Below are 19494 nucleotides of genomic sequence, written 5' to 3' on the forward strand. Positions count from 1 at the left end.
CAGAGCGGACGGGATGCCCAGTTTTCAGCTGACTGTGGCCGTATGTGCTAATTAGATGATTTAATATCACTATATACCCCATCAATTTCACGACATATAAGCTGTCACCTGTTGCTCGTCTCATGGTCTGATAAGGGTCGGCTCGATGAGCCATCTTTTTTTCTTCTGTTCATCTTGACAAAAAAAAAAAAAAAAAAAAAAAAAAGGAATAGGGCCCAGCTGAAGAAAGATTACCGCAAAGTCGGCTTCATCTCTCTTGGCATTAGTTGACGGCTCGCAAATAAGGACTCCCTCGGACGCTGGACGCATCTGACAGGCGGCAGCCACAATATCCAGCAGCTTTGTTTATCTAAAGTTTTCGAGTACGAATACCTTATCAGAATTCTGATTGATAGATTGTAGGAGTATCCCCACTGCCTTCGACCTTACAAGATAAAGCAAGCATGTCAAGCAACCCAGGCGCATTTAAGCCTCGGCCCAACGTCATCAACGTCAGGGTCTACCTTGATCCGTGCAGCACTAATAATTATCATTATCCCATCCCAATCGAAAGGAAATGTGCATTCTGTAGCCTCGTCAACCGGCCAATCCGCCATCTGTGCGCGCGAAACAACAAGTTGATTGAAGCCTGAGAGTGACTGGCCTAATCGCTCTTGCTCTTGACAGCTTGGAATCTCAAAACTACTGATTTTTTGGCATCCTACTGGGTTTTCTCGGATCGCAACGGCAAAGAAATTTTCCTGGAGCAATCTGGTCTCAGGAAGCAATGTCTGGTGTATACGCAGAACAGGAGAAGAAAGGCGGCTCTGGGCCGTCTTCTGCTCACAGTGAACCTTTGCAATCTGATCTGGAGGCCCGCAGAGCTTCTGGTACGACACCTCTGGATGTACTGGAGAAGGTCGAGGGGACAGATGAAGCACATCCTATGCACTGGGGGTTATGGAAGAAGTGGTTCGTTATCACTGTCTACTGTTTACTACAAGTTTACGTGACGATGACTTCGACCATGTACGTCTCAGTCGAGTCCTTGATCCAGGAGAAATTCCCTTGTACGCTTCAGGTCGTAACGCTCGGCCAATCGATGTTTATTATCGGCACTGCTGTTGGACCTGTTTTCCTTGGACCATTGTCGGATCTCGGAGGTCGCAAATGGGTTTACGTCGTTTCCATCTTGCTCTATGCTATCTTGAACATTGGCTGTGCCCTAGCCTACAATTTGCCTATGCTCATCATTTTCTGCTTCCTGGTCGGTGTTGCTGGATCTACTGCTTTGTCAAACGTTGCAGGAACCATCATCGATCTTTTTGGCGTATGTAGTTACATTCTGGTGTCTGCTGTAGACCAGCTTGCTTACAATCCGTGTGTAGGCCGAAGATGGCGCGGGTCAGCCAATGGCCCTCTTCGTACTGAGCTCCAACTATGGTGCAAGTTTGGGATCACCCATTGGTGAATGGATTGGCATCAACCCACACATGGGCTGGCGCTGGAGTACGCATCAATCTTTTATCTCAACCCCGTTCTACCTGCTGACCTGAAACGTCAGTCTTCTACATGAACATCATCTGGGGTGGTGCTTTCGCACTTGCGATGTGCTTCATGCCCGAGACGCTTCCCACCATCGTCATTGCAAGAGAGGTCAAGAAGCGCAACACCGATGACCCTAACGCCAAGGTCGTCGCTGCCGAAATGACTAAGGTCAATGTATTCCAAGAAATCCGCTTTGTCTTGACAATGGCATTGCGAATCATGTGCACCGAGCCTATCGTCATCTTCCTTGGCTTCTACAACGGTTTCGCCTATGGGTTGGTAACTCTGCTCGTTAAGACAACAATCTACTAACACTTTGATAGCCTCCTGTTCCTGTACCTCGATGGTGTCTTCGACGTCTTTGTCGACAACAATGGTCTCAGCTACGTCGGCGCCAGTCTGTCGTACCTCAACTTCTGCGTCGGTGTAACCGTCATGTTCATCTTCGTTCCCGTCCAAACCTACCTCTTCCGCAAGGACCGCATCAAGCACGGCAAGCACCGCCCCGAAGCCCGCTTCCTCACCTCTCTGGTCACAGTCTGGTTGTTCCCCATCACCCTCTTCTGGTTCGCCTTCACCTCCAACGGAAAGACTTCCTACTGGTCCCCCATCGTTGCAGGCGGTGTCCTCGGTTTCTGCGATCCTTTGCTGTGGTTGGGAATGCTCAACTACCTCGGCGACACATATAGCAATGTTGCTGGATCTGCTGTTGCTGCTTTCTTGATCCCTTCGTTCTTGATTGCGGCTGCCATGTGTCATGCTGGTGTTGCCATGTTCCAGAACATGAGCTCCACTTGGGCTTTTGCTACTCTGGCTTTCATTTCTCTGGGTCTGGTTGCTTTGGTGTATATCCTTTACTTCTTTGGCCCTAAGCTCAGGAGACGCAGCAAGCTGGCAACCGTCTACTAGATCATTCCCACCCAATCGATTCCAGGTGTGAAGATCTCCATGGCGATACTGAATCTCTCGCTCAGAAATTCTTCAATCTCCCCAAAGGCTTCAAATCCATGAACAGAGAACTTGTCTCTGTGTAGTTTCCTCATCTTCGAAACATGTAACAAAAATTATTTGGAATGGGCTTAGGGCGTTCAAGGATGTTTTGTGTTACGTCTGCACAAAAACACATGTACATATAGATTAGATCACTGGCTAACTAGGAACTGGGGCGTTTCGGTTTGGAGAATATAGAACACATTGTTCTCGCAATACCTATGCAAGAGAAACCCTGAATTTGAGACACAAAACCCAAGAAATGCTGGTTTGTCCTATTGAAACTCCCGCTTTCCAAAAATCAAAAAACAGATGCCCTAATAACCAGAGTGAAACGCCTTTGAATGCAAGCAAGGCGCGATCGAAAAGAGAGCCATGAATCATAACTGCCAAGGGGCCCCTGAGTGATCAACCAAGGCACAGCGGCCATAGAGCACGTATTGCTCGTCATCTTCTTATTCAGGATGCTTCGCCTTCTCGCCGTTCGTCTTTCTAGGGTGTATCATGATGTTTGGAGCATACAGATGACCGCCCTCGTTCAGTAGCATATCGGGTAGTATAGGGTTGTCGACTTCGTTGATGTACCAAGGGTTGGCCAAATCTTCGGGTAAGGTCGTCCACCACGACCAGGTCATGCCGTTAGTGAAAAATCCGACCGCACTACCACGGTAGCGTGCAGGACCATTGGCGATGGCATCAGGGAATGCATCCAAGCCGCCGCCATTGAGAGCAAACTCCATCTCATGGCGATCGCGACCTGGCCACTGATACATGGGAAATGGGGGAGCACTAATCTTGAGGCCATGCCAAAGAGCGAAACTGGGTAGTGTGGCTTCCGACGGAATACGCATGCCCGCATGTGCTTGAGCATGATGAACTGCGTTCAACAGATTCCAGCTTGCACGGCCCTGAGCGACAACTGAGACGAATATGGGCAGTTTCGTGCCCATGGAGAAGCCGTGGTGCCAACCTTTGAAAAGCCAGTCCTCATTGCGTGAGACATCGTCCAAGGTGTTGAGGAGAATTAGATCAGCCTCCTCGCCCACACCCCAAGAGAAGTGCTCATCGTGAGGATCTTCGACAGGAGGTCGCGGACCAATAGGTTTGAAGTCGTGGATGTCAATATTGCCCCATACTGAAGAATTGCCATCAAGGACACGGTCAATGGTGTTGAAGAAGTCGTCGTATGAGCCATGGTAGTCGGCCATGTATGCCCAGGATGCTCTTTCTCTAGCTTGCTTGCGCGGCTCATTCCTAGCAAAATCAGAAAACTTGTTGAGCATATCGCCGGTGTGTCCTAAGAAGCGCGTGTCCATTTCCAATTGCCAGTAGTGATCAAATTCGGGATAGAACTGAGCAAATATCTGCAAAGGCTGCATGATTTGCATGATGGGCAAATGCTCGACGACATCAGGATACCAACTTTCCAGTAGGGAGTCATCAAAAAGCACAGCAATATCCTGGAACTCGGGCGGAACTGATTCGCGCAGGACACGGTCATATGCTTCTGGGTTTGTGTGAATGCCTGCCTCTTTGTCTTTGACGTCGACCAGAAGGAAAACAGCATATTCCCCACCGTTTGCCAGGGCGGTTTCTGCGATAAGCGATCTGAGGTACCACATATCCTCAGGCATATACTGGTATGTAGACCATATACGGACGACAATGGCTGAGCGGTGGAATGTTTCTGTTGCGGGCCTTGGGTTGATGTTGGGAGTTGTGAGGAAGGAAGGCAGCCACTTCTCTTTCCATGATGTTTGACGGTATGTGAACCTCGGACGACCGCGGTCGTAAGCGTAGGCATTGGGAAGTCGTTGGCGATTGGACATGGAGCAATTGTTCTGCAGATCTGCCCAATTTATGGTGGACCAATCGACCCGACTCCTGTTATAACCATCCTCCTCTTCTCCCAGACCGTAGGGACCATATCTCTCGGCAGCGGTAAGCCAAGACTTGTCAAGGTCAAGTGCTTCATACGAGCCACTGAGAGGGGGTGGGTAGGTGAGGTTCGTGTAGTGTGCTGGGTGGATCTGGTCGTCGTAGCTCTGCGACATGAGCTGTCCTCGCGGGCCGTTGCATGGTACACGTTGGTTACGGGAGTCGGTCGCTAAATTGGTAGAAGAAGACGTCGGTTTCACAGACGAGGATTGGGAGGCCGAGTAGGTCGCATCAGACGAAGGGGATGTTTTGGTCGCGAATGAAACATGTTCAGGAAGATGATGTTCTGAGGGGAAGGAAAGTGTGTACAGCAGAATCGAGATAAGAAACAAGATGATGCCGGCGACAATATGTCTGTTTCGAGTGCTGGAACGAGAGACTGTAAGAGGGGTATACATGATGCCGCCTCAGCCCCTGCTGCTGGTTTGCGAGGTCTGAGCAGGCAGCGAAGGGTGAGCGACAGACTAAAGGACAAGGAAACAAACATGGAAAGACAACGAGCCGCCCTACGGACCTGCCTGAACATCAAAATCAACCACTGACGTGCCAGGGCTGAGGAAGGGCTCACCGCAGTGGCCACTGCCTTCCACGACTCGCCAAAGCACTTGGATGCTGCAAAGCCAAGCATCCACTTGATAGCGAAATGGCCTTGTTTCGCCGATGGAGTCGTCGTAACACATGGCCATGGCGTCGCCTGGGCGCTCACATTCGCTGCCGATTACTTACTCCAACATCATATGCACCTCTTGCAGGAATGAGTGAGACGTGGCTGCTGGTCAGGTGGCTACACAATAGGCAAAACACATACCAAAAACAAGAAAGTTTGAGAGTCGTAGACCCTCGTTGTCCCTGTGTCCTTCAGCGTGCCCTGCATGTGTTCCGGAGCCGAGAACCGTTGAGAAGTTCTTTCCCGCGTGTCAAGCCATGGCCAGAATGACGTAGCTCCAGCCTCCTGTTTCATCTCAATATTCTCTGACTTCCGTCTGTTGTTTGCTCGCACATTGTACTATGCAACATGAATAAAGATCCTTCATGAGTCACAATGGTCTCTGATCGGCCAAGAATGCATCAAAATGCTCATTGGCTGTCAACGAATCTGTCCAGCTTGGCTTGCATGCGACAACTAAGGAACAGGGTCACTGGCTTTCTCGACTTCATCTCATCATATCCGAGTAATGTTCTGTATTGTGATAGAACCTGTTTCTACGATGTTGAGTGGGAGATACCAAGCTTCAAGATCTCCGGGAGAAGATACAGCTATGAGAGTATGCTACACAATGCAGAGTATTATCTAGGAGATAAGTACCCCTCACCGAAAGAGAAGGATATCTCGACTCTCAATGGCCAAAGTCAGATCTCACAACTCATCGTGCATTCTGATAGCTGTTTTTACAAGTAACAACACGAATATGAGTCATATTTTCACCAAATCGGTAGATATGGCTTTGGGTGCAAATACACCCAAGGGCTGAGTTCAGCGCAAAGAAAAAGACATGATTTTATTGTTGTTTGAAGGACTATCGCAAGCAGAGATGGACATCATGCAGTCGCTGGTTAGTGAGCCGTGTGCACGGACGATACTTTCGAAGCTAAACCTCGGCCACGTCTTGCTGTTGGTACCACCCGGACCATGAGAGGACGGCATCGTATCTCATCGACCTCATGATCTTTAGGCACTTAGGTACTCCTCATATGGTCTCCAAGACGCCCTTGTACATGCAGTATCTTGGTCTACGCTATGGGCATTGATACTGCCACGTCCTCAGTACAATAAGGACAACTCATGCTGGGAACTTGAACCCCAAAGAGAACCACCAGCACTCTAATCCACAATTCACATTGTAAGCATGATAGCCCCATTTTCTTTATGCTATATCTACCGACAACTATACACGGTACCAGTTTTTCACTGCCATAACATTACAGAGCGTCCGAATCAGCGCTTGCTAATGGATTCAGATATTTCAGACAACCCAACCACTTCCAACATATTCACCGTTTTCACCGTATATACCAGATGACATCACCAACACTATGTTCAGATCTAACCTGAAGCTCACAAGAAACAGATGAGAGAGTCAACGAGAAAGCTATATAAAAAGTAAACTCCTCCCGATCCGACCACCAACTCCAGAAACCAACGCTCGTCTGGAACGAGCCGTAGCTCACACCAGAGATCTCACAGATCCCATTGAGTCAGTCATCAAGCTCTGGCAGACAGCAGATGTATGCAGCACACAGCGACAACGGCGTCAGTGACCGAAATGTTTCCACAAACACACTCGTACAATCGGTCGACTATTTCAAGCAGATCGTGAACTCACGCAAACATCCATAAAGCCGTCACAACAGGCCGGGATTCATGGTCAGCTTCGGAACGCGCACCGAAGTGCATCCTCGTTTGGCCCTCTCATTGCCTGTTCCGCGGTGGATTTAGCGTTTTCAGAATCTCAGCACGAAGGTATAAGCAATCTGTGCTCGCGAGAAACGGCCCAAAGAGATAGTGTATATGCACAGCGACCGGATGCAATTATTCACAGGCACCCGGTCTTACTCTCTACGGCGTACACGAACAACCTATTAGCTGTCGAAATGCAGGATTGATTCACGAATGGAGGCGTGTCCAGAGAGAGCAGATACAATGAGGTGGAAGAAACAGTGTCTGTGTACAAATTCTATTCAAGTCTAACCTCTTCTGCGAGTGCTAGGGCTCTTGCCCTTGGGCTCAGCACTGGTAGTCATGGCGATAGCCTCTTTTCTTCCCGACTCGTTCAACTTGTGCGAGGGAGCGCTGACTTTGCTGGGAGCACTGTTCCAGTAATAGATCATCTGGAGAGCGAGCACGGCGTTGAGGACGAAGCCAGAGATGAAGCCGTAAAGGATGAGCTTGTCGTCGACTTCTTGAAGGGTTGTGAAGATGCGCGAAAGAGAGCCGAAGAGGTAGTTGAAGACCTGGGAGTTGAAGAGTCAGTATATCTATGACAGGAACAAGTAAGGCCGCGAAGTGATGACTTACAGCGAAAGCGCTCAGCTGACCAGTGCCACCCTGTTGCCAGACAGTGATGATCTGGGGCAGCTTGCTGGCAACACCGAGGGCACCAGCACCAGCCTGAAGAAGACTCATTGTCTTCATGTCAATGACATTGGGGTTGAACAGCGAGTAGCCAGCAGCAGCCAGGCCAGCAACAAAGGCAGCGGCAGCAGCACCCTTGCCGCTGTATTGCAGAATCAGGGCAGCAATGGCAACGTTCTGGATGGCAATGAAAGCGGTTTCACCATAGGTGCTGAAGGGAAAGCCCATGCGAGCGTTGTAGGCGAGCGAGATGAGGTATGAGCTGGTCTCGAGAGCGTAGGCCAAGAAGCTCAAACCAGCAGCCGACTGCGAGTTGAGGAGCTTGAGCAGTTGAGGGATCTTAACGACAGCAGAGGCGCCGATGATGCCGATACCGAGGCCCTTGGAGATGGCCAGCTTGAAGCAGGAAGCGTCGCTGAGTTGGACATCGTGAACGAGCGTCTTGTAGCAGTGGTTTCCAAGCAGCGAGATACCAACGTCGCGGATTGGTCCAGGGAGGTTTTGTGTGATGGGCTGCAGCACCGGGCGGAGGGCGGATTCGAGATGCTCCATTGTTTGAATGTTGGCAAAGTGGTCGAGTATCCGTACTTTCCAAATGATTAGACAAGGTCACAAACAAAAAGCTTCGGGTTGATGCCACCTGGCGAGGGGCGCGTCTTCGTCATGTGGGGGTGACTTCCCCTTTCGTCCAACGCTCCTGTCAACGTGGCATCTTACCATCACCTCCTCTTGTACTTGACATCTTGTTACTCAACATTGAAAACATCTACGAGGAGCTGACGGGTTAGTATGGCCGCCATAATGGCAGAAACATTCACTCTGGCAGTCTGAATGGACTTTGAAGCAACAAGCACGCCGATCACATGAATGGCCAGAGCATTTATATCAAAGACACCATCCACCACCTCTTACCTCAATGATGCAATTCAGTACGCTCTCTCAAAGGCATTCCCAAGTCGAGAGTCCTTGGCAGCAAGCTCTTGCGTCAAAGACATGTCAACACAAGGACGACTCAGGTCCCAATGCACGAAGGTCGATAAAGTACATCCGAGCTGCTCAACAATAGCTGTAACGGAGACTACAAGTCGAGTTGGAGTTTTCATGGCACGATCGTAACGACGAACAATGAACGCTCGTCCTTGGCGCCGACACCACGCTCCAGGTCTTTTGAACGGTACAAGTTATGCTCCGCTTCCTGCATTGTCTCTGAATGCTGTCTTCAGTCGACATAACTGCCATCAATCCAGTGCATCTAGCAATCCGAGATACCCAGCGATCAAAGCCCTGTGGCTTCTTCGGGCTACAATATCCGACCTCGACATGCGCGAACACTCACCAAGTTTGACCCATCCTTGTGGTCGTTAGCCATGCGCGGTCGATCTTGATACATGTACTCATCTCGCCGTTCCTCGTCGTCATACATACAGCAGCGGCCTCGACGATCATCAATGGGACCACACTTTCGCCCTACCGATAGACCAACCGAGTGAGCTACCCCAGCAGGTCTGATGGTCCGGTTGTAAGGCACAGTTGACTGTTCATATACTGTCTGGATCAACCATTCGACATGTCAGCAGCCAGTTGTGTCACACAACTTGATCATCAGACCTGCCGGGGTAGCTCAATCGGTAGAGCGTGTGGCTCTTATCACCAGATAAAGTACAACCTCAAGGTCGCGGGTTCGAGCCCCGCCTTCGGCTATTCCTATACATTCGCTGTCATTCCTTTTTGTCGCTCTGTTATTGTGTCAGAAAGACTCGGTTTCATTTTGAGCTGTTGGAGACCAACAAAAAAAATTTGAAGCCCGCCGAAATTTTGGCGGACCGAAGCCTGCACAGGCCCTTTGCCAAGCCATGTACTTTTTTCTCTCTATCACAACAATGAAATTTCTTGCCTGTTCATGCTGTTGCTATGTTGGACTCTTGGTTTTGTTCAAGCTGAATTCACTATTCCTTTGAGATCCAGGTCTTGTTGGCATCGATTATCAAGCGACGTCCGATCGCTAGGTGATTGCGACACCCGACGCTATTCGATGTCTGCTTTAAAGTTCTGCAACGACGACGAGGTGTGCAGATTACCGCCTTTCTTCGTTACAACCATGATCCAATTTCTTTAGACATGGTTAATATGGGTCTTCCGTCAAGCGGCTTGACGCCAGAATCACGAGGTTGCATCTTGTCTTTTCGTTAGAGTCTTGCGATCTTCTGTTTAAACTGACCTAGCAGGTTGATCCCTGACGACAGTTACATTTATTTACACACAAATTGTATGTACTATCTCTCTATTTCTTCTGGTTCTGTCTACCCTCTGCACACCTTCTCTCTTACATGATGATTAATACTTTCACTGATGGCAAACGGAGATTGAATCCCTCCATGTCAGCTTGATGTTTGTTATTATTAGCTCTATCTGAAAATTTCTCTTTAACTCACAAGCATTTTTTGTTCATTCAACCTTGAACCCGAGGCATTGTGCTAATCGATTCGAACAGGTCTATTCTATCTTAAAGTGGAAGCTGGACTTCTGTTATTGCAGGCATGTGGTCAATCAAGTCTATGTAGTGCTTCTCAATCATATTCGATCTTCTTGACCCTGGGCCTTCACATCGTTCCTGTGTTGTTTGCTGGCGATGAGAACAGACGATGAACCATACAAGTTCTTACATACCGAGCCAACAGCTAGCGCCATCTATCACGCCTTCCCTGTCATTCTTGCTTTGTAGTGTTGCGATCTAGAGGCCGTCGTTCTTCCCAAACCAAATGATCTGCTTAAGCTTCAACGACTCTGTCACTGCCACTACCAAGAGACGCTGCTTCTGCACCACTAGCAGCAGTGTCCTGGTTCAACAAGCCACCCACATCCCTCAGTTCGATAGCCGACTCGCTTGCCTGCGAGCTCCCAGCCGAACTTTCAGAGGCACCAAGACCAGCCCACCTCCTAAGCATACTGACCACCCTCCCTCTCTGCGCAGTACCAGGAGCCAAAAAGGCCTCTTGAATAGCTTCAAGACTAAGCCCTCTAGTCTCCGGCATACTAAACATCAATACCAAAACACTAGCAAAGCAAATCCCTCCAAACAAAAAGTAAGCTCCGTAGCTGGACTTTGAAAGCAATACAGGCGTTATAATAGCAACAATCCAGTTGGTAAAGAAACCCAACCCTTGGGCAACAGCACTTGCTGCAGATCTCGTAGCTGCTGGCTGGATCTCAGACGCGTAGATCTTGCCGACTATACCCCAGGTTGCGGAGTATGCCAGACCGAACACAAAGACTAGGATGATGACAAGCCAGCGAGCAGGGTTTTGTGGTGTGACGGAGTTGGAGGCGTAGAGAGAGCCGATTGTGAACATGCAGAAGGTTAGGATGCAGCCGCCTACGATGATACTGCTGCGGCGGGAGACTTTGTCTGCGAGGAGAAGAGCGGGAACGCTGATGGCAAGGATGAGGATTGCTGAGAGGCCGGATGCCAGGAATGAGCTGGTCGCCGCGTTGATACCTGCCTGGGAGAATAGAGTTGGGGCGTAGTATAGTACACCTATGTAAAATCAATTAGCAAAGTGCGTCGACCAGAGCTTCTGATTTCGAGTTTTTACCATCAATCCCGCTCAGCTGAATTACACCAAGGACATAAAGAGCGACTAAGGCAGGTCTGCGATACGGCTGGCGGAAGAGCATAGTCAACCCCTCAACTGCACCTGGTTGTCGTACCGCCATCCGTTGTTCGGCAGCAGGACCAAGCAAGTCTTTCTCAGCCTCGACGGCACTAAAGTCGAGTCGTTTGAGTTCTTGAATGGCTTTATCACGTTGACCATGCACAAGAAGCCAGCGAGGGGATTGAGGCAATACAAATGGCATGATGGTCAAGATGAGTCCAAGGATGGCTTGAATGATGTAGGGAGCTATTGTAGAGGTCAGTAAGTTGAGGATATCAACCGAAAAAGACAGGGGACAACTTACCTCTCCAAGAGAAGCTTGATTCAATTCGAACGCTTCCATAACAGGTAAAGTAGCCAGCACAGATCCCTGCACAAGCCATGAGCTGCGGCATCGAGACCAGCATACCTCTTCGAGCCGATGGAGCAATCTCAGTAATATACCTAAAGAAGAGTCAGCATATCGTAGCATATCTTTGACCATAGCAAAACTTACACGCTGACATTACTCAGCCAGAGACCTTCGCCTACACCACAGAGTGCTCGACCAGCAAGGAATATGCCAAGTTTGCTTGCGGCTCCCTCTAGAGCAGCCCCGATTGTAAAGACTAGAGCGCCTGCTGCAACAATTGCCAACCTCCCGAAACGATCGGCGAGTTGTCCAGCGAAGAAGGATGGAAAGGCACCCGTGAGCATGATCAATGAGACAGTAAATCCACGGAGGAAGGGCGAGAGTTCACCAATAACCGATGTGAAGTATTCCATCTCGGTCACAGCGCCGATACTGCCTGTGTCATAGCTGTACTTTCTATCAGCTGGATGCTTTGGTGTAATTAGTATGCAAGATTTTATAATACCGACCCATTCAAAAAGCCACCAAGCGAGATTGCAATGGCTGACAGGACATAGCCTGGAGGTTTTGAGATGGTGAGCTTCATGATCGATTATGAGACATATAATTGTTCAAGCTCTCAGATTAATAAACGCCATTGAAGATGCGATCGCGGCCCTCTTTTGTATTCAAATCTGCCAGTATCTTGTACCTTTTGCCCTTATCAGTAATCGAGATCGAACGTCATAAAACAAAGTGGTTGCCTGCGAGAGCAGCTCTATTGGCAAGCACAAAGTGCGCCGTAAGCAAGGTGCGGGGTGGAAGGATTGTGTCTCTGTCGATCACCAGATGGCAGGAGCGACTTGGGCCGTTTCTCGAAGAAAATAATCGCGACAAGACAAGCAGGCACAAAGAGCCAATTTCTCTTTTGCAGAAATCGTGTATATGTAGGAGCGCATCATAGCTTTGTCTATCATTTTTCGTAAAGGTACAGCATCATCTCTATCGCCTAGATAAATCAACACAATCATGACTTTTTTGTTTGTTCATCAAGAACGAAACCCACAAAATCATATTTGTACAATGCCGTAATTTGTTTCCCTCATACATCAGATCATTGCCCATGCGGCAGCTTGTTTCATCCATATTCTTGAAACATGGCAAGTTTATGCCTTGGCGGTGGGGAAGGCAGCCTTTGCAACATTCTTGGCAGCCTCGAGAGCGCCAGAAAGACCGAATTGAGTGTTGATACCCTCAATACGGTGGGTCGAGTTGATGTTCTTGACCATGGTGATCTGGTAGCAAGTGGCGGAACCTTGACGGGAGATGATGGTGGAGTAGGCGAGGAAGTATTCCCAGATCTGTTCCAAACTAGTTAGCAACTGTCAATATCATGAAAGCAAGGGGAAGTCTTACTCTGAACCAGCGCTTGCCGTACTTGGCCTCGACCTTTTCGCGGTTGCCCATCCAGTTGCGGTACCAGCGCCAGAGAGTAGCGCTGTAGTGAACACCAATGGTGTCAATGCTCTTGATCTCGAAACCAGCACCCTCAAGCTTGTCGACGGTCCAGCCGAGGGGAGTAGAGGCATCAGCACCAGGGAAGATGTACTTGTTCATGAAAAGACCCCAGATGAGATCCTCGTATTGCCAAGGCTTGCGGATACCAGCGTATTGCATGAAGAAGACACCGTCATCGTCGAGCATGTCGTGGATCTGGCTCAGGAAAGTAGAGAAGTGACGAACACCGACGTGCTCGGACATTTCGAGACAGGTGATCTTGTTGTACTTGCCCTTAGGGACGGGAGTGTCGCGGTAGTCCATGCACAAGATACGGCTCTGCTCCTCGGGAACACCGAGCTTGCGGAGACCGCTGTTGCCCCAGGCAGTCTGGTTGCGACCAAGAGTAATACCAGTAACCTGAGCACCGTAATGGGCAGAAGCGAACTTGGCAAGAGTACCCCAACCGCAGCCGAGATCGAGCATGCGGTCACCAGCCTGGAGACCGATCTTCTGGCAGACAATGGCCAGCTTGTTGTCCTGCAATTGCTCAAGGGACTCTTCCTTGTTGATGTCGGAGATGATACCAGAAGTGTAGATCATGCGAGGGCCAAGGAACCAAGAGTAGAAGTCGTCACCGCGGTCGTAGTGGTCGCGGACTTGCTCCTCGTCCTGCGAACGAGTGTGCATGATAACCTCGGGCATCATGCCAGTAAGGAAGAACCAGAAGAGAGACAGAGTGAAGCGGAAGTTGGCCCAGTCGTGACGGTACTCCATGACCTCGAGAGCGTCGCCGTTGAAGTCGACATCGCCGTCAAAGTACTTCTCATGGAAAGTCTCCATGGGAATCTTGCTGCGGCCGTGGTACTTGGCGCGGTCGGCCTCCTTGTGGAACTTGAGGTAGTGCTCAACAGGGGCACCAGGGTAGCGAGCCTTCTCGTTCTTGCGGGGAGTGTAGCCGGAGGCAATGGTCCAGAAGACCATCAAGATGGGGATGGCAGTCAGGATACCAAAGAAGATCCAGGTCTTGAGACCACCACCGACCTTGTAGGCCATGTAGCCGGGGATACCGCCGAGGAGAGCGAAGAGGACATAGTTGTTGAACGACTCGCTACCAGCTGCGTCGGCGGGGAGGGGAGCGTTCTTGATAGCTGGGTACTGTAGCAATTGGGTCAGCAAGGCATTGGCACGCGAGAGGAAGTGAGAGACATACAGCAGTGCTGCGAACACCAAACTGGGTGCTCTCAGGAGCAGTAGCAGGAGCGGCAGGAGTCTCGATGAAGTTGGTCAACTCCTCCGAGTACTCGGACTTGTACTCGTCTTTGCTGGCCATTGTTGCAAAAACCACTCGTCTGACAAGACCACGCGATTGCGACAGACAGCTCTCCTTTTAAACAAATCTCAACAGACACGAAACTGTGTCCCCTTGACTCCAAGACGCGCAAGGTCAAAGCTCAAAAAGTTCAAAGCTTCCCAAAGCTTTGGGCCCTGTTGCGTGTGGGTGGGCTGGGGACTTGATAACGGCACGCTCTTTCTTCAGCATAGTCATGGCATATCTTCTCTTGAACATATAGAGTTTGAAAGTACAAGTGATCCAGACTTTCGAAAAGCAACACTGATTTGTTGACTGTCTGACGTGCAGCATGTCACAGATATCTCGAGCATCTGTCTGCTGATTCTTGGCAAGCAACTCGCCGAATCCTGTGGCTGCTCAACTCCACCGCTCACCAGCCCACTTCCGCCATCCGCCGCACCCTTACACGCGTTGCAGCTCGTCACGGAATCAAACACCTGTTTCATGTCTTTTCATCACTTGCACAAGCCACTGGCACAATTATATTGTTTTTCTGAACTCTCATCTTGATCATCTGTCACAAGCGATCTTCTTTTTCTGTTGTGAGCCATGTCCGTCTGTTGTCATGAGCATCGATAGATTGCCATCGAGTGCTTCTTCGTTTTTTCTCATGTCTTCTTTCCCTCTGTTCTTGTCATGATCGTACAGATTGAAAATTAGGAGATCATCAAGCCACAGCAGCAAGTACAAATCTCCTCCCGCATCTCTCTTGCGTCTTCCATCTTTTGCTGCGTATCGTTCTCTGTCGTCATGTTCTTGTGAGGTTCGTGAATTTTGTTATGTTTTTGTGAGTTTTGTACGTTTTGTCATGTTTTTGTGAGTTTCGTGTTTCCGTATCTCGTGTCTTCTTGATCTTCATAATCGAGTGTCTCGTTGTCTTTCGAGCTTTCTTGGTTGTGTGTCGCTTAGCAAGGAGAAGCAGTATCATTTACTCGCCATTGTTGGAGGACACCAGACTCTTGACTGTTTCAATGGCAATTGCAGTTGTTGTCTCATTTCTTGGGAGAGTCTCTGACCAGCACATAGCCGATGGGGTCCTGCAGATATTCAATGTACTCACAGGTCTTGAGACAAACAGACTTGAAGGACTCGTTGACGTTCTTGGAACGTGCAACATCTGTCATGGCCCTTTCAAGTCCGCCTCGCATGTCCTCGAAGAATTTGCGGTGGGCATTCATGACTTTGTCCTCTATATGAGGAACGGGGTGGATGTTGGAGAGCTCCCAGTATCTGTAAATCAGGAGAGGAAGCATCTCATCGTACTGCGCCATGATGTCGTCTGTAGCCTTGATCGACACGCGCAGGTCCTCCAACTTGTTCAAGGTCGAGATAGGACGGAGCATGAGCATGTAGCCTGCACGGGCTCTCCAGTCGGTGTTGTGCTTGATAGGTCTAAAAGCATGCTTGAGACCGTCGGTGACATTTCTCATGGTCAAAGTCACTCTCAATGTGCGGAGGTTGATCAACTTCTTGGCAATTTTGGCAAAGATCTTGGTCCAACAGTCGACGTGCTCTTGATACCAGGCATTATCGGCGGCCTTGTTAGGAATGCCGTAGGTGCGCACATGGATGTGGAGATTGGTGATGCAAGCAAGGTTTCTGTCGGAGACGGTCTTGAGGAAGGCTCTCAGGCGGTGAGCATCGTCGAAGTAGAAGACAGTGATGCCGTAGAGAATTGGACCAGTTTCAGCGTAGATAGTCTTGCATGTGAGCAGAAGGCTGTTGAGAGACTTCTCCCAGTTGACGCCTTCAATGGGCTGAGGCTTTTGGCCAGGGATGCCATCGTACGAGACACCTCTAGCCTTCATCATCTTGCGGCGAAACTGTTCCGGGGTCGTCTTTTTGGCGACGGTGGCGACAATCTTGATAGCTCTGATGGCTTTGGGACGATCAGGCTCACGGTATTCAGTGATGGTGTCATGGAGGGGGCTTCCTTTCTGGTAAGGCCAAGCATCGTTCTGTCTGATGGTGATGAGTTTCTGGTGGAACAGGTAGCCGTAGATTTGATTGCGAATTTCGATGGGAAGACGGAGGATTCCTGGAAGCAGAGCCACAGGCTTGCGATTGTGCTTGAAGCGTCCCGCAGATGTTGAGTTGGCTTTCGACTGAGAAGCATCCTTGAAGACGTCGTTGCGCGGGTCGCCACAGAGAAAGTCAGGCCAGTTCCACTGCTTCGTCTGATGAGGTGCGGTGTCGCTGCGCGCGATGGCTTGCTCAGACTCGGACTCGACCTTTGGATCATCATCGCACAAAGGTTCGAGTGCGCAAGCATTAGCCGAGCTCAAGTTATCAGGAATAACCAGCTTTCTGTTCTTCTTGCTGGAGAAGTGTTTGGCCATTGTGCGCTTGGCCTAGAATGGTCAGTCATGGGTGTTGTTGGAGAGAAAATAAAAGAATGAAGCATACACGGATGTACCATTTCTGGCGTTTGATGACAGGCTCGCCTACCATTGTTAAAGCTTGCTGAATAGTCCGGATGAATGTCGGCGTTAGCGGTGTTAAGGAAGTTCCGTGGTTGCAGAAAGGGAAGGTGTGCTAAAGTGAAATCAGGCTTGGCCGCGTGCGCCGCTCGCTGTGAAGTGTCTCGAGGCCGAAGCTTGCAACTCCTCACTCAAGTGAACACCACACATTGACTCTTTTCTCTAAATGTTTTGTACCTAAGCCATTCTTTCTCGGCGTTAGGAATAGAGCTGGCGAGGTAGAAGGGCCCATAGTCCGCAAATGCTACCAATTGCAGCCAATCTAGGCAGCCGTCCTCTATTCTCTGAGGTCTTGAGAACGAGAACTACGGCTAACTTACTTCCAATCTCAACTGACCTGTCATTCTAGTATTCCACCGTGCACATATGTTGCCACTCGAATAGATTGAGGTTGTTTGCTTGCATATGGTATGCATCTCGCAAACGACTTGTACCTACCGAAGCTGTCTGTATCATGCATTGATGGTTTCTATCTATCTCTCAACAGTCACCAGAACAAGACATGTGATGGCACATCATGCAGACTATTTTCATAGATAGAGGATGGAGGAAAGAGAGGTCAAGTCAGGTCTGAGGTCAAAACTACTCCTTTGATCAACCGAGGAATATCCGACGCTTCATTCCTGTTTCAGCAGTGCGTTTCATCCTCCTGCATCCTGCGTCCTCTTCACGAGGCATGGTAGAGAGCATCAGTGTATTCCACGAGTCTTTTCCATCAATATTGAGTTGGAAGGCACGTTGTTGTCCTGCTGCTCTATCCAATGTGCGCTTTAGATCTTTAGCGCCGAGAATGGCCGGCGTCGAGACTTCTATTCTTACGACCAGAGAGAAAAGCTCGAACATAGCCACTAACAAAACATAGGAATAGCAAGCCCTGTCGTCCACGGTTCGACATGGGGCGGAGGCTGCTAAGCTTAATTTAGGCGCCCAATCCTTCTTCCATCTCTATATATTACGCCAGTACCCTCAATCCGATGAGCTTTGCATCTTTCGAATCATTGTTTTCTTTTACCGTAAAATCAGCGACGACTTATATACAATGCCTCAACTAGACTATGAAGACCAAGTTGAAGAAAACCCATGGCGCCCAGTGCGCATGGTTTTATATATGCTATGGACCATCCATTTCTTCGTCTGCGCATTCTCAACAGTTGGGTTTCTTGGAGAATCCTTTGTGAAACCCTTTGATCTACAGTCAGTCTTGAGGAGGTATCTCTCGAGGCCCAAAATTGCTAAGACTACACAGTGTTGCTATGAATCTGATCAGCATCTTGACGATAGATGCATTATACGTCCGACAGATGCATTTATACGCTATGGGCCAACTCGAACCTCGCAATGCAGCGCATATGCACAGTATTCAATGTGTGATGGTCGCATTATTGATGCTGGAGATCTTTGTGAGATCATTGCACGAGATGTTCGGATTCCTCGTCTTCTTTTTCTGTGCCATATTTGCGTAGGTGCAGCCTTCTGAGATTTGTTCATCCAGTTGACTAATACTTCTTCGTCTTCTAGATCGACCTTCTTGGTCCAACTCAGTGTGAGCCTTGGAGTGTTGTTCTTCAGCGTCCGCAAGACCGAGCGTAGCATTCAATTGCCTGTGCTCAACAACAAGGTCTAAATACCTCTGACTGGATTCTGAAAGAGAGGATGTGGAAAATTCGAAGTACATGGACTGTCTATACAATCTAGAGTACATACACTACATAAAGTCGTGCGCAAATCGACAACAATACCACCATGTCACAAGTTATCTCAGGCCTAGACCTTCTTGACCTTCTTGACCCTAGATACTTTATTCTTGCGCAAGATATCCAACCGTTCCTTCCTCTTGTCCATCTTCTGCTTCTTCTCCTTCATCTTCCTCGACCTGGTCTCGCGTATAAAAGCCCTCAACTGAGCTCTACGCACCCTATTACTGAACGCGGGATCCGCATTCAGCGGCTCAACAACATTACCCGATATATTGGCTTCCGTGTCGAACCTTTCTATCAAATCCCAAGTCAGTGGGAAGTATTTCATGTTCAGATCTTTGACGAATTCCCAAGGCCGTGTGTGAGCAGCAAGGTTGCGCAATTGATCTCTAAAGGCTTCGCTGTGGAAGTCTAGCGGTACTGCTTCATCCTGCGTAATGATGCCCTCGGCGACATCTGGTTGTAGCTCATCCGGCGCTAGAGAAGCCTCAAACTCCATGTCTGGTGGTTGTTCATCAAGCCAGAGTTTGTAATCGTCGTACCTATATCTCACACCCAAGAGCTTGGGCGGTCTGAGACTTGCAATGGTTCCATATCTCATCACTTCATCAGTCCAAAACTGCGGATGAAGGACCCTGAGGATGTACGACATGGGCAGGACATAGTAGGTATGCGTATGCACGCCAGCCTTTGCAAGACTATACCTCATCACTTTTTTGAGGCCTCTGTTGGCGCTATCCGGCCAGTCAAAAAAGTAGAACCCAAATGGAACACCCAGATGCTCTGGGTTTGCGCCAGCGACTTGTATAACATTGCCAAATAAGTGTTTGGTTATTGCGTAACCTAGCTCGGCCATACGACCGTCGTTCATGAATGGCTCATGCTTTTGGAAGTGGCCAGTGGGGTTGAAAATGTTGTGGAATGCGTGTGCAATCTCATGAACCATGGTCATAG

General features: G+C 49.2%; 8 protein-coding genes across 8 annotated transcripts; 2 read left to right on the forward strand and 6 right to left on the reverse strand.

The window, feature by feature from the left end:
* Positions 1–766: 766 nt before the first annotated feature.
* M437DRAFT_83735 (MFS multidrug transporter-like protein) lies at positions 767–2436 on the forward strand (the record flags this gene model as incomplete). The annotated part of the gene is made up of 4 exons (XM_041027986.1): positions 767–1309; positions 1368–1488; positions 1544–1802; positions 1851–2436. The coding sequence occupies 4 exons, from the start codon at positions 767–769 to the stop codon at positions 2434–2436; spliced, it is 1509 nt and encodes a 502-aa protein (XP_040880358.1).
* Positions 2437–2972: 536 nt separating this feature from the next.
* Positions 2973–4571, reverse strand: M437DRAFT_83736 (uncharacterized protein; the record flags this gene model as incomplete). Its single annotated transcript, XM_041027987.1, has 1 exon — positions 2973–4571. One exon carries the CDS (start codon positions 4569–4571, stop codon positions 2973–2975), a length of 1599 nt encoding a protein of 532 aa, XP_040880359.1.
* A 2569-nt stretch (positions 4572–7140) lies between these two features.
* On the reverse strand, positions 7141–8080 carry M437DRAFT_74601 (mannose-P-dolichol utilization defect 1 protein; the record flags this gene model as incomplete). The annotated part of the gene is made up of 2 exons (XM_041026266.1): positions 7141–7407; positions 7472–8080. The coding sequence occupies 2 exons, from the start codon at positions 8078–8080 to the stop codon at positions 7141–7143; spliced, it is 876 nt and encodes a 291-aa protein (XP_040880360.1).
* Positions 8081–10296: 2216 nt separating this feature from the next.
* On the reverse strand, positions 10297–12119 carry M437DRAFT_46885 (general substrate transporter; the record flags this gene model as incomplete). The annotated part of the gene is made up of 5 exons (XM_041021340.1): positions 10297–11063; positions 11122–11427; positions 11486–11625; positions 11678–11980; positions 12043–12119. The coding sequence occupies 5 exons, from the start codon at positions 12117–12119 to the stop codon at positions 10297–10299; spliced, it is 1593 nt and encodes a 530-aa protein (XP_040880361.1).
* A 559-nt stretch (positions 12120–12678) lies between these two features.
* Positions 12679–14342, reverse strand: M437DRAFT_83739 (S-adenosyl-L-methionine-dependent methyltransferase; the record flags this gene model as incomplete). The annotated part of the gene is made up of 3 exons (XM_041027988.1): positions 12679–12873; positions 12929–14167; positions 14223–14342. 3 exons carry the CDS (start codon positions 14340–14342, stop codon positions 12679–12681), a joined length of 1554 nt encoding a protein of 517 aa, XP_040880362.1.
* A 1013-nt stretch (positions 14343–15355) lies between these two features.
* Positions 15356–16702, reverse strand: M437DRAFT_47116 (uncharacterized protein; the record flags this gene model as incomplete). Its single annotated transcript, XM_041021390.1, has 1 exon — positions 15356–16702. One exon carries the CDS (start codon positions 16700–16702, stop codon positions 15356–15358), a length of 1347 nt encoding a protein of 448 aa, XP_040880363.1.
* Positions 16703–17882: 1180 nt separating this feature from the next.
* On the forward strand, positions 17883–18467 carry M437DRAFT_46703 (uncharacterized protein; the record flags this gene model as incomplete). The annotated part of the gene is made up of 3 exons (XM_041021310.1): positions 17883–18037; positions 18090–18302; positions 18362–18467. The coding sequence occupies 3 exons, from the start codon at positions 17883–17885 to the stop codon at positions 18465–18467; spliced, it is 474 nt and encodes a 157-aa protein (XP_040880364.1).
* A 620-nt stretch (positions 18468–19087) lies between these two features.
* On the reverse strand, positions 19088–19486 carry M437DRAFT_35733 (uncharacterized protein; the record flags this gene model as incomplete). Its single annotated transcript, XM_041019320.1, has 1 exon — positions 19088–19486. A coding segment is annotated over one exon (399 nt), but the record flags the coding sequence as incomplete, so codon positions are not given.
* Between the last annotated feature and the right edge of the window lie 8 nt (positions 19487–19494).

This window comes from Aureobasidium melanogenum (genome assembly GCF_000721775.1).
Source record: "Aureobasidium melanogenum CBS 110374 unplaced genomic scaffold scaffold_8, whole genome shotgun sequence".
NCBI lineage: Eukaryota > Fungi > Ascomycota > Dothideomycetes > Dothideales > Saccotheciaceae > Aureobasidium > Aureobasidium melanogenum.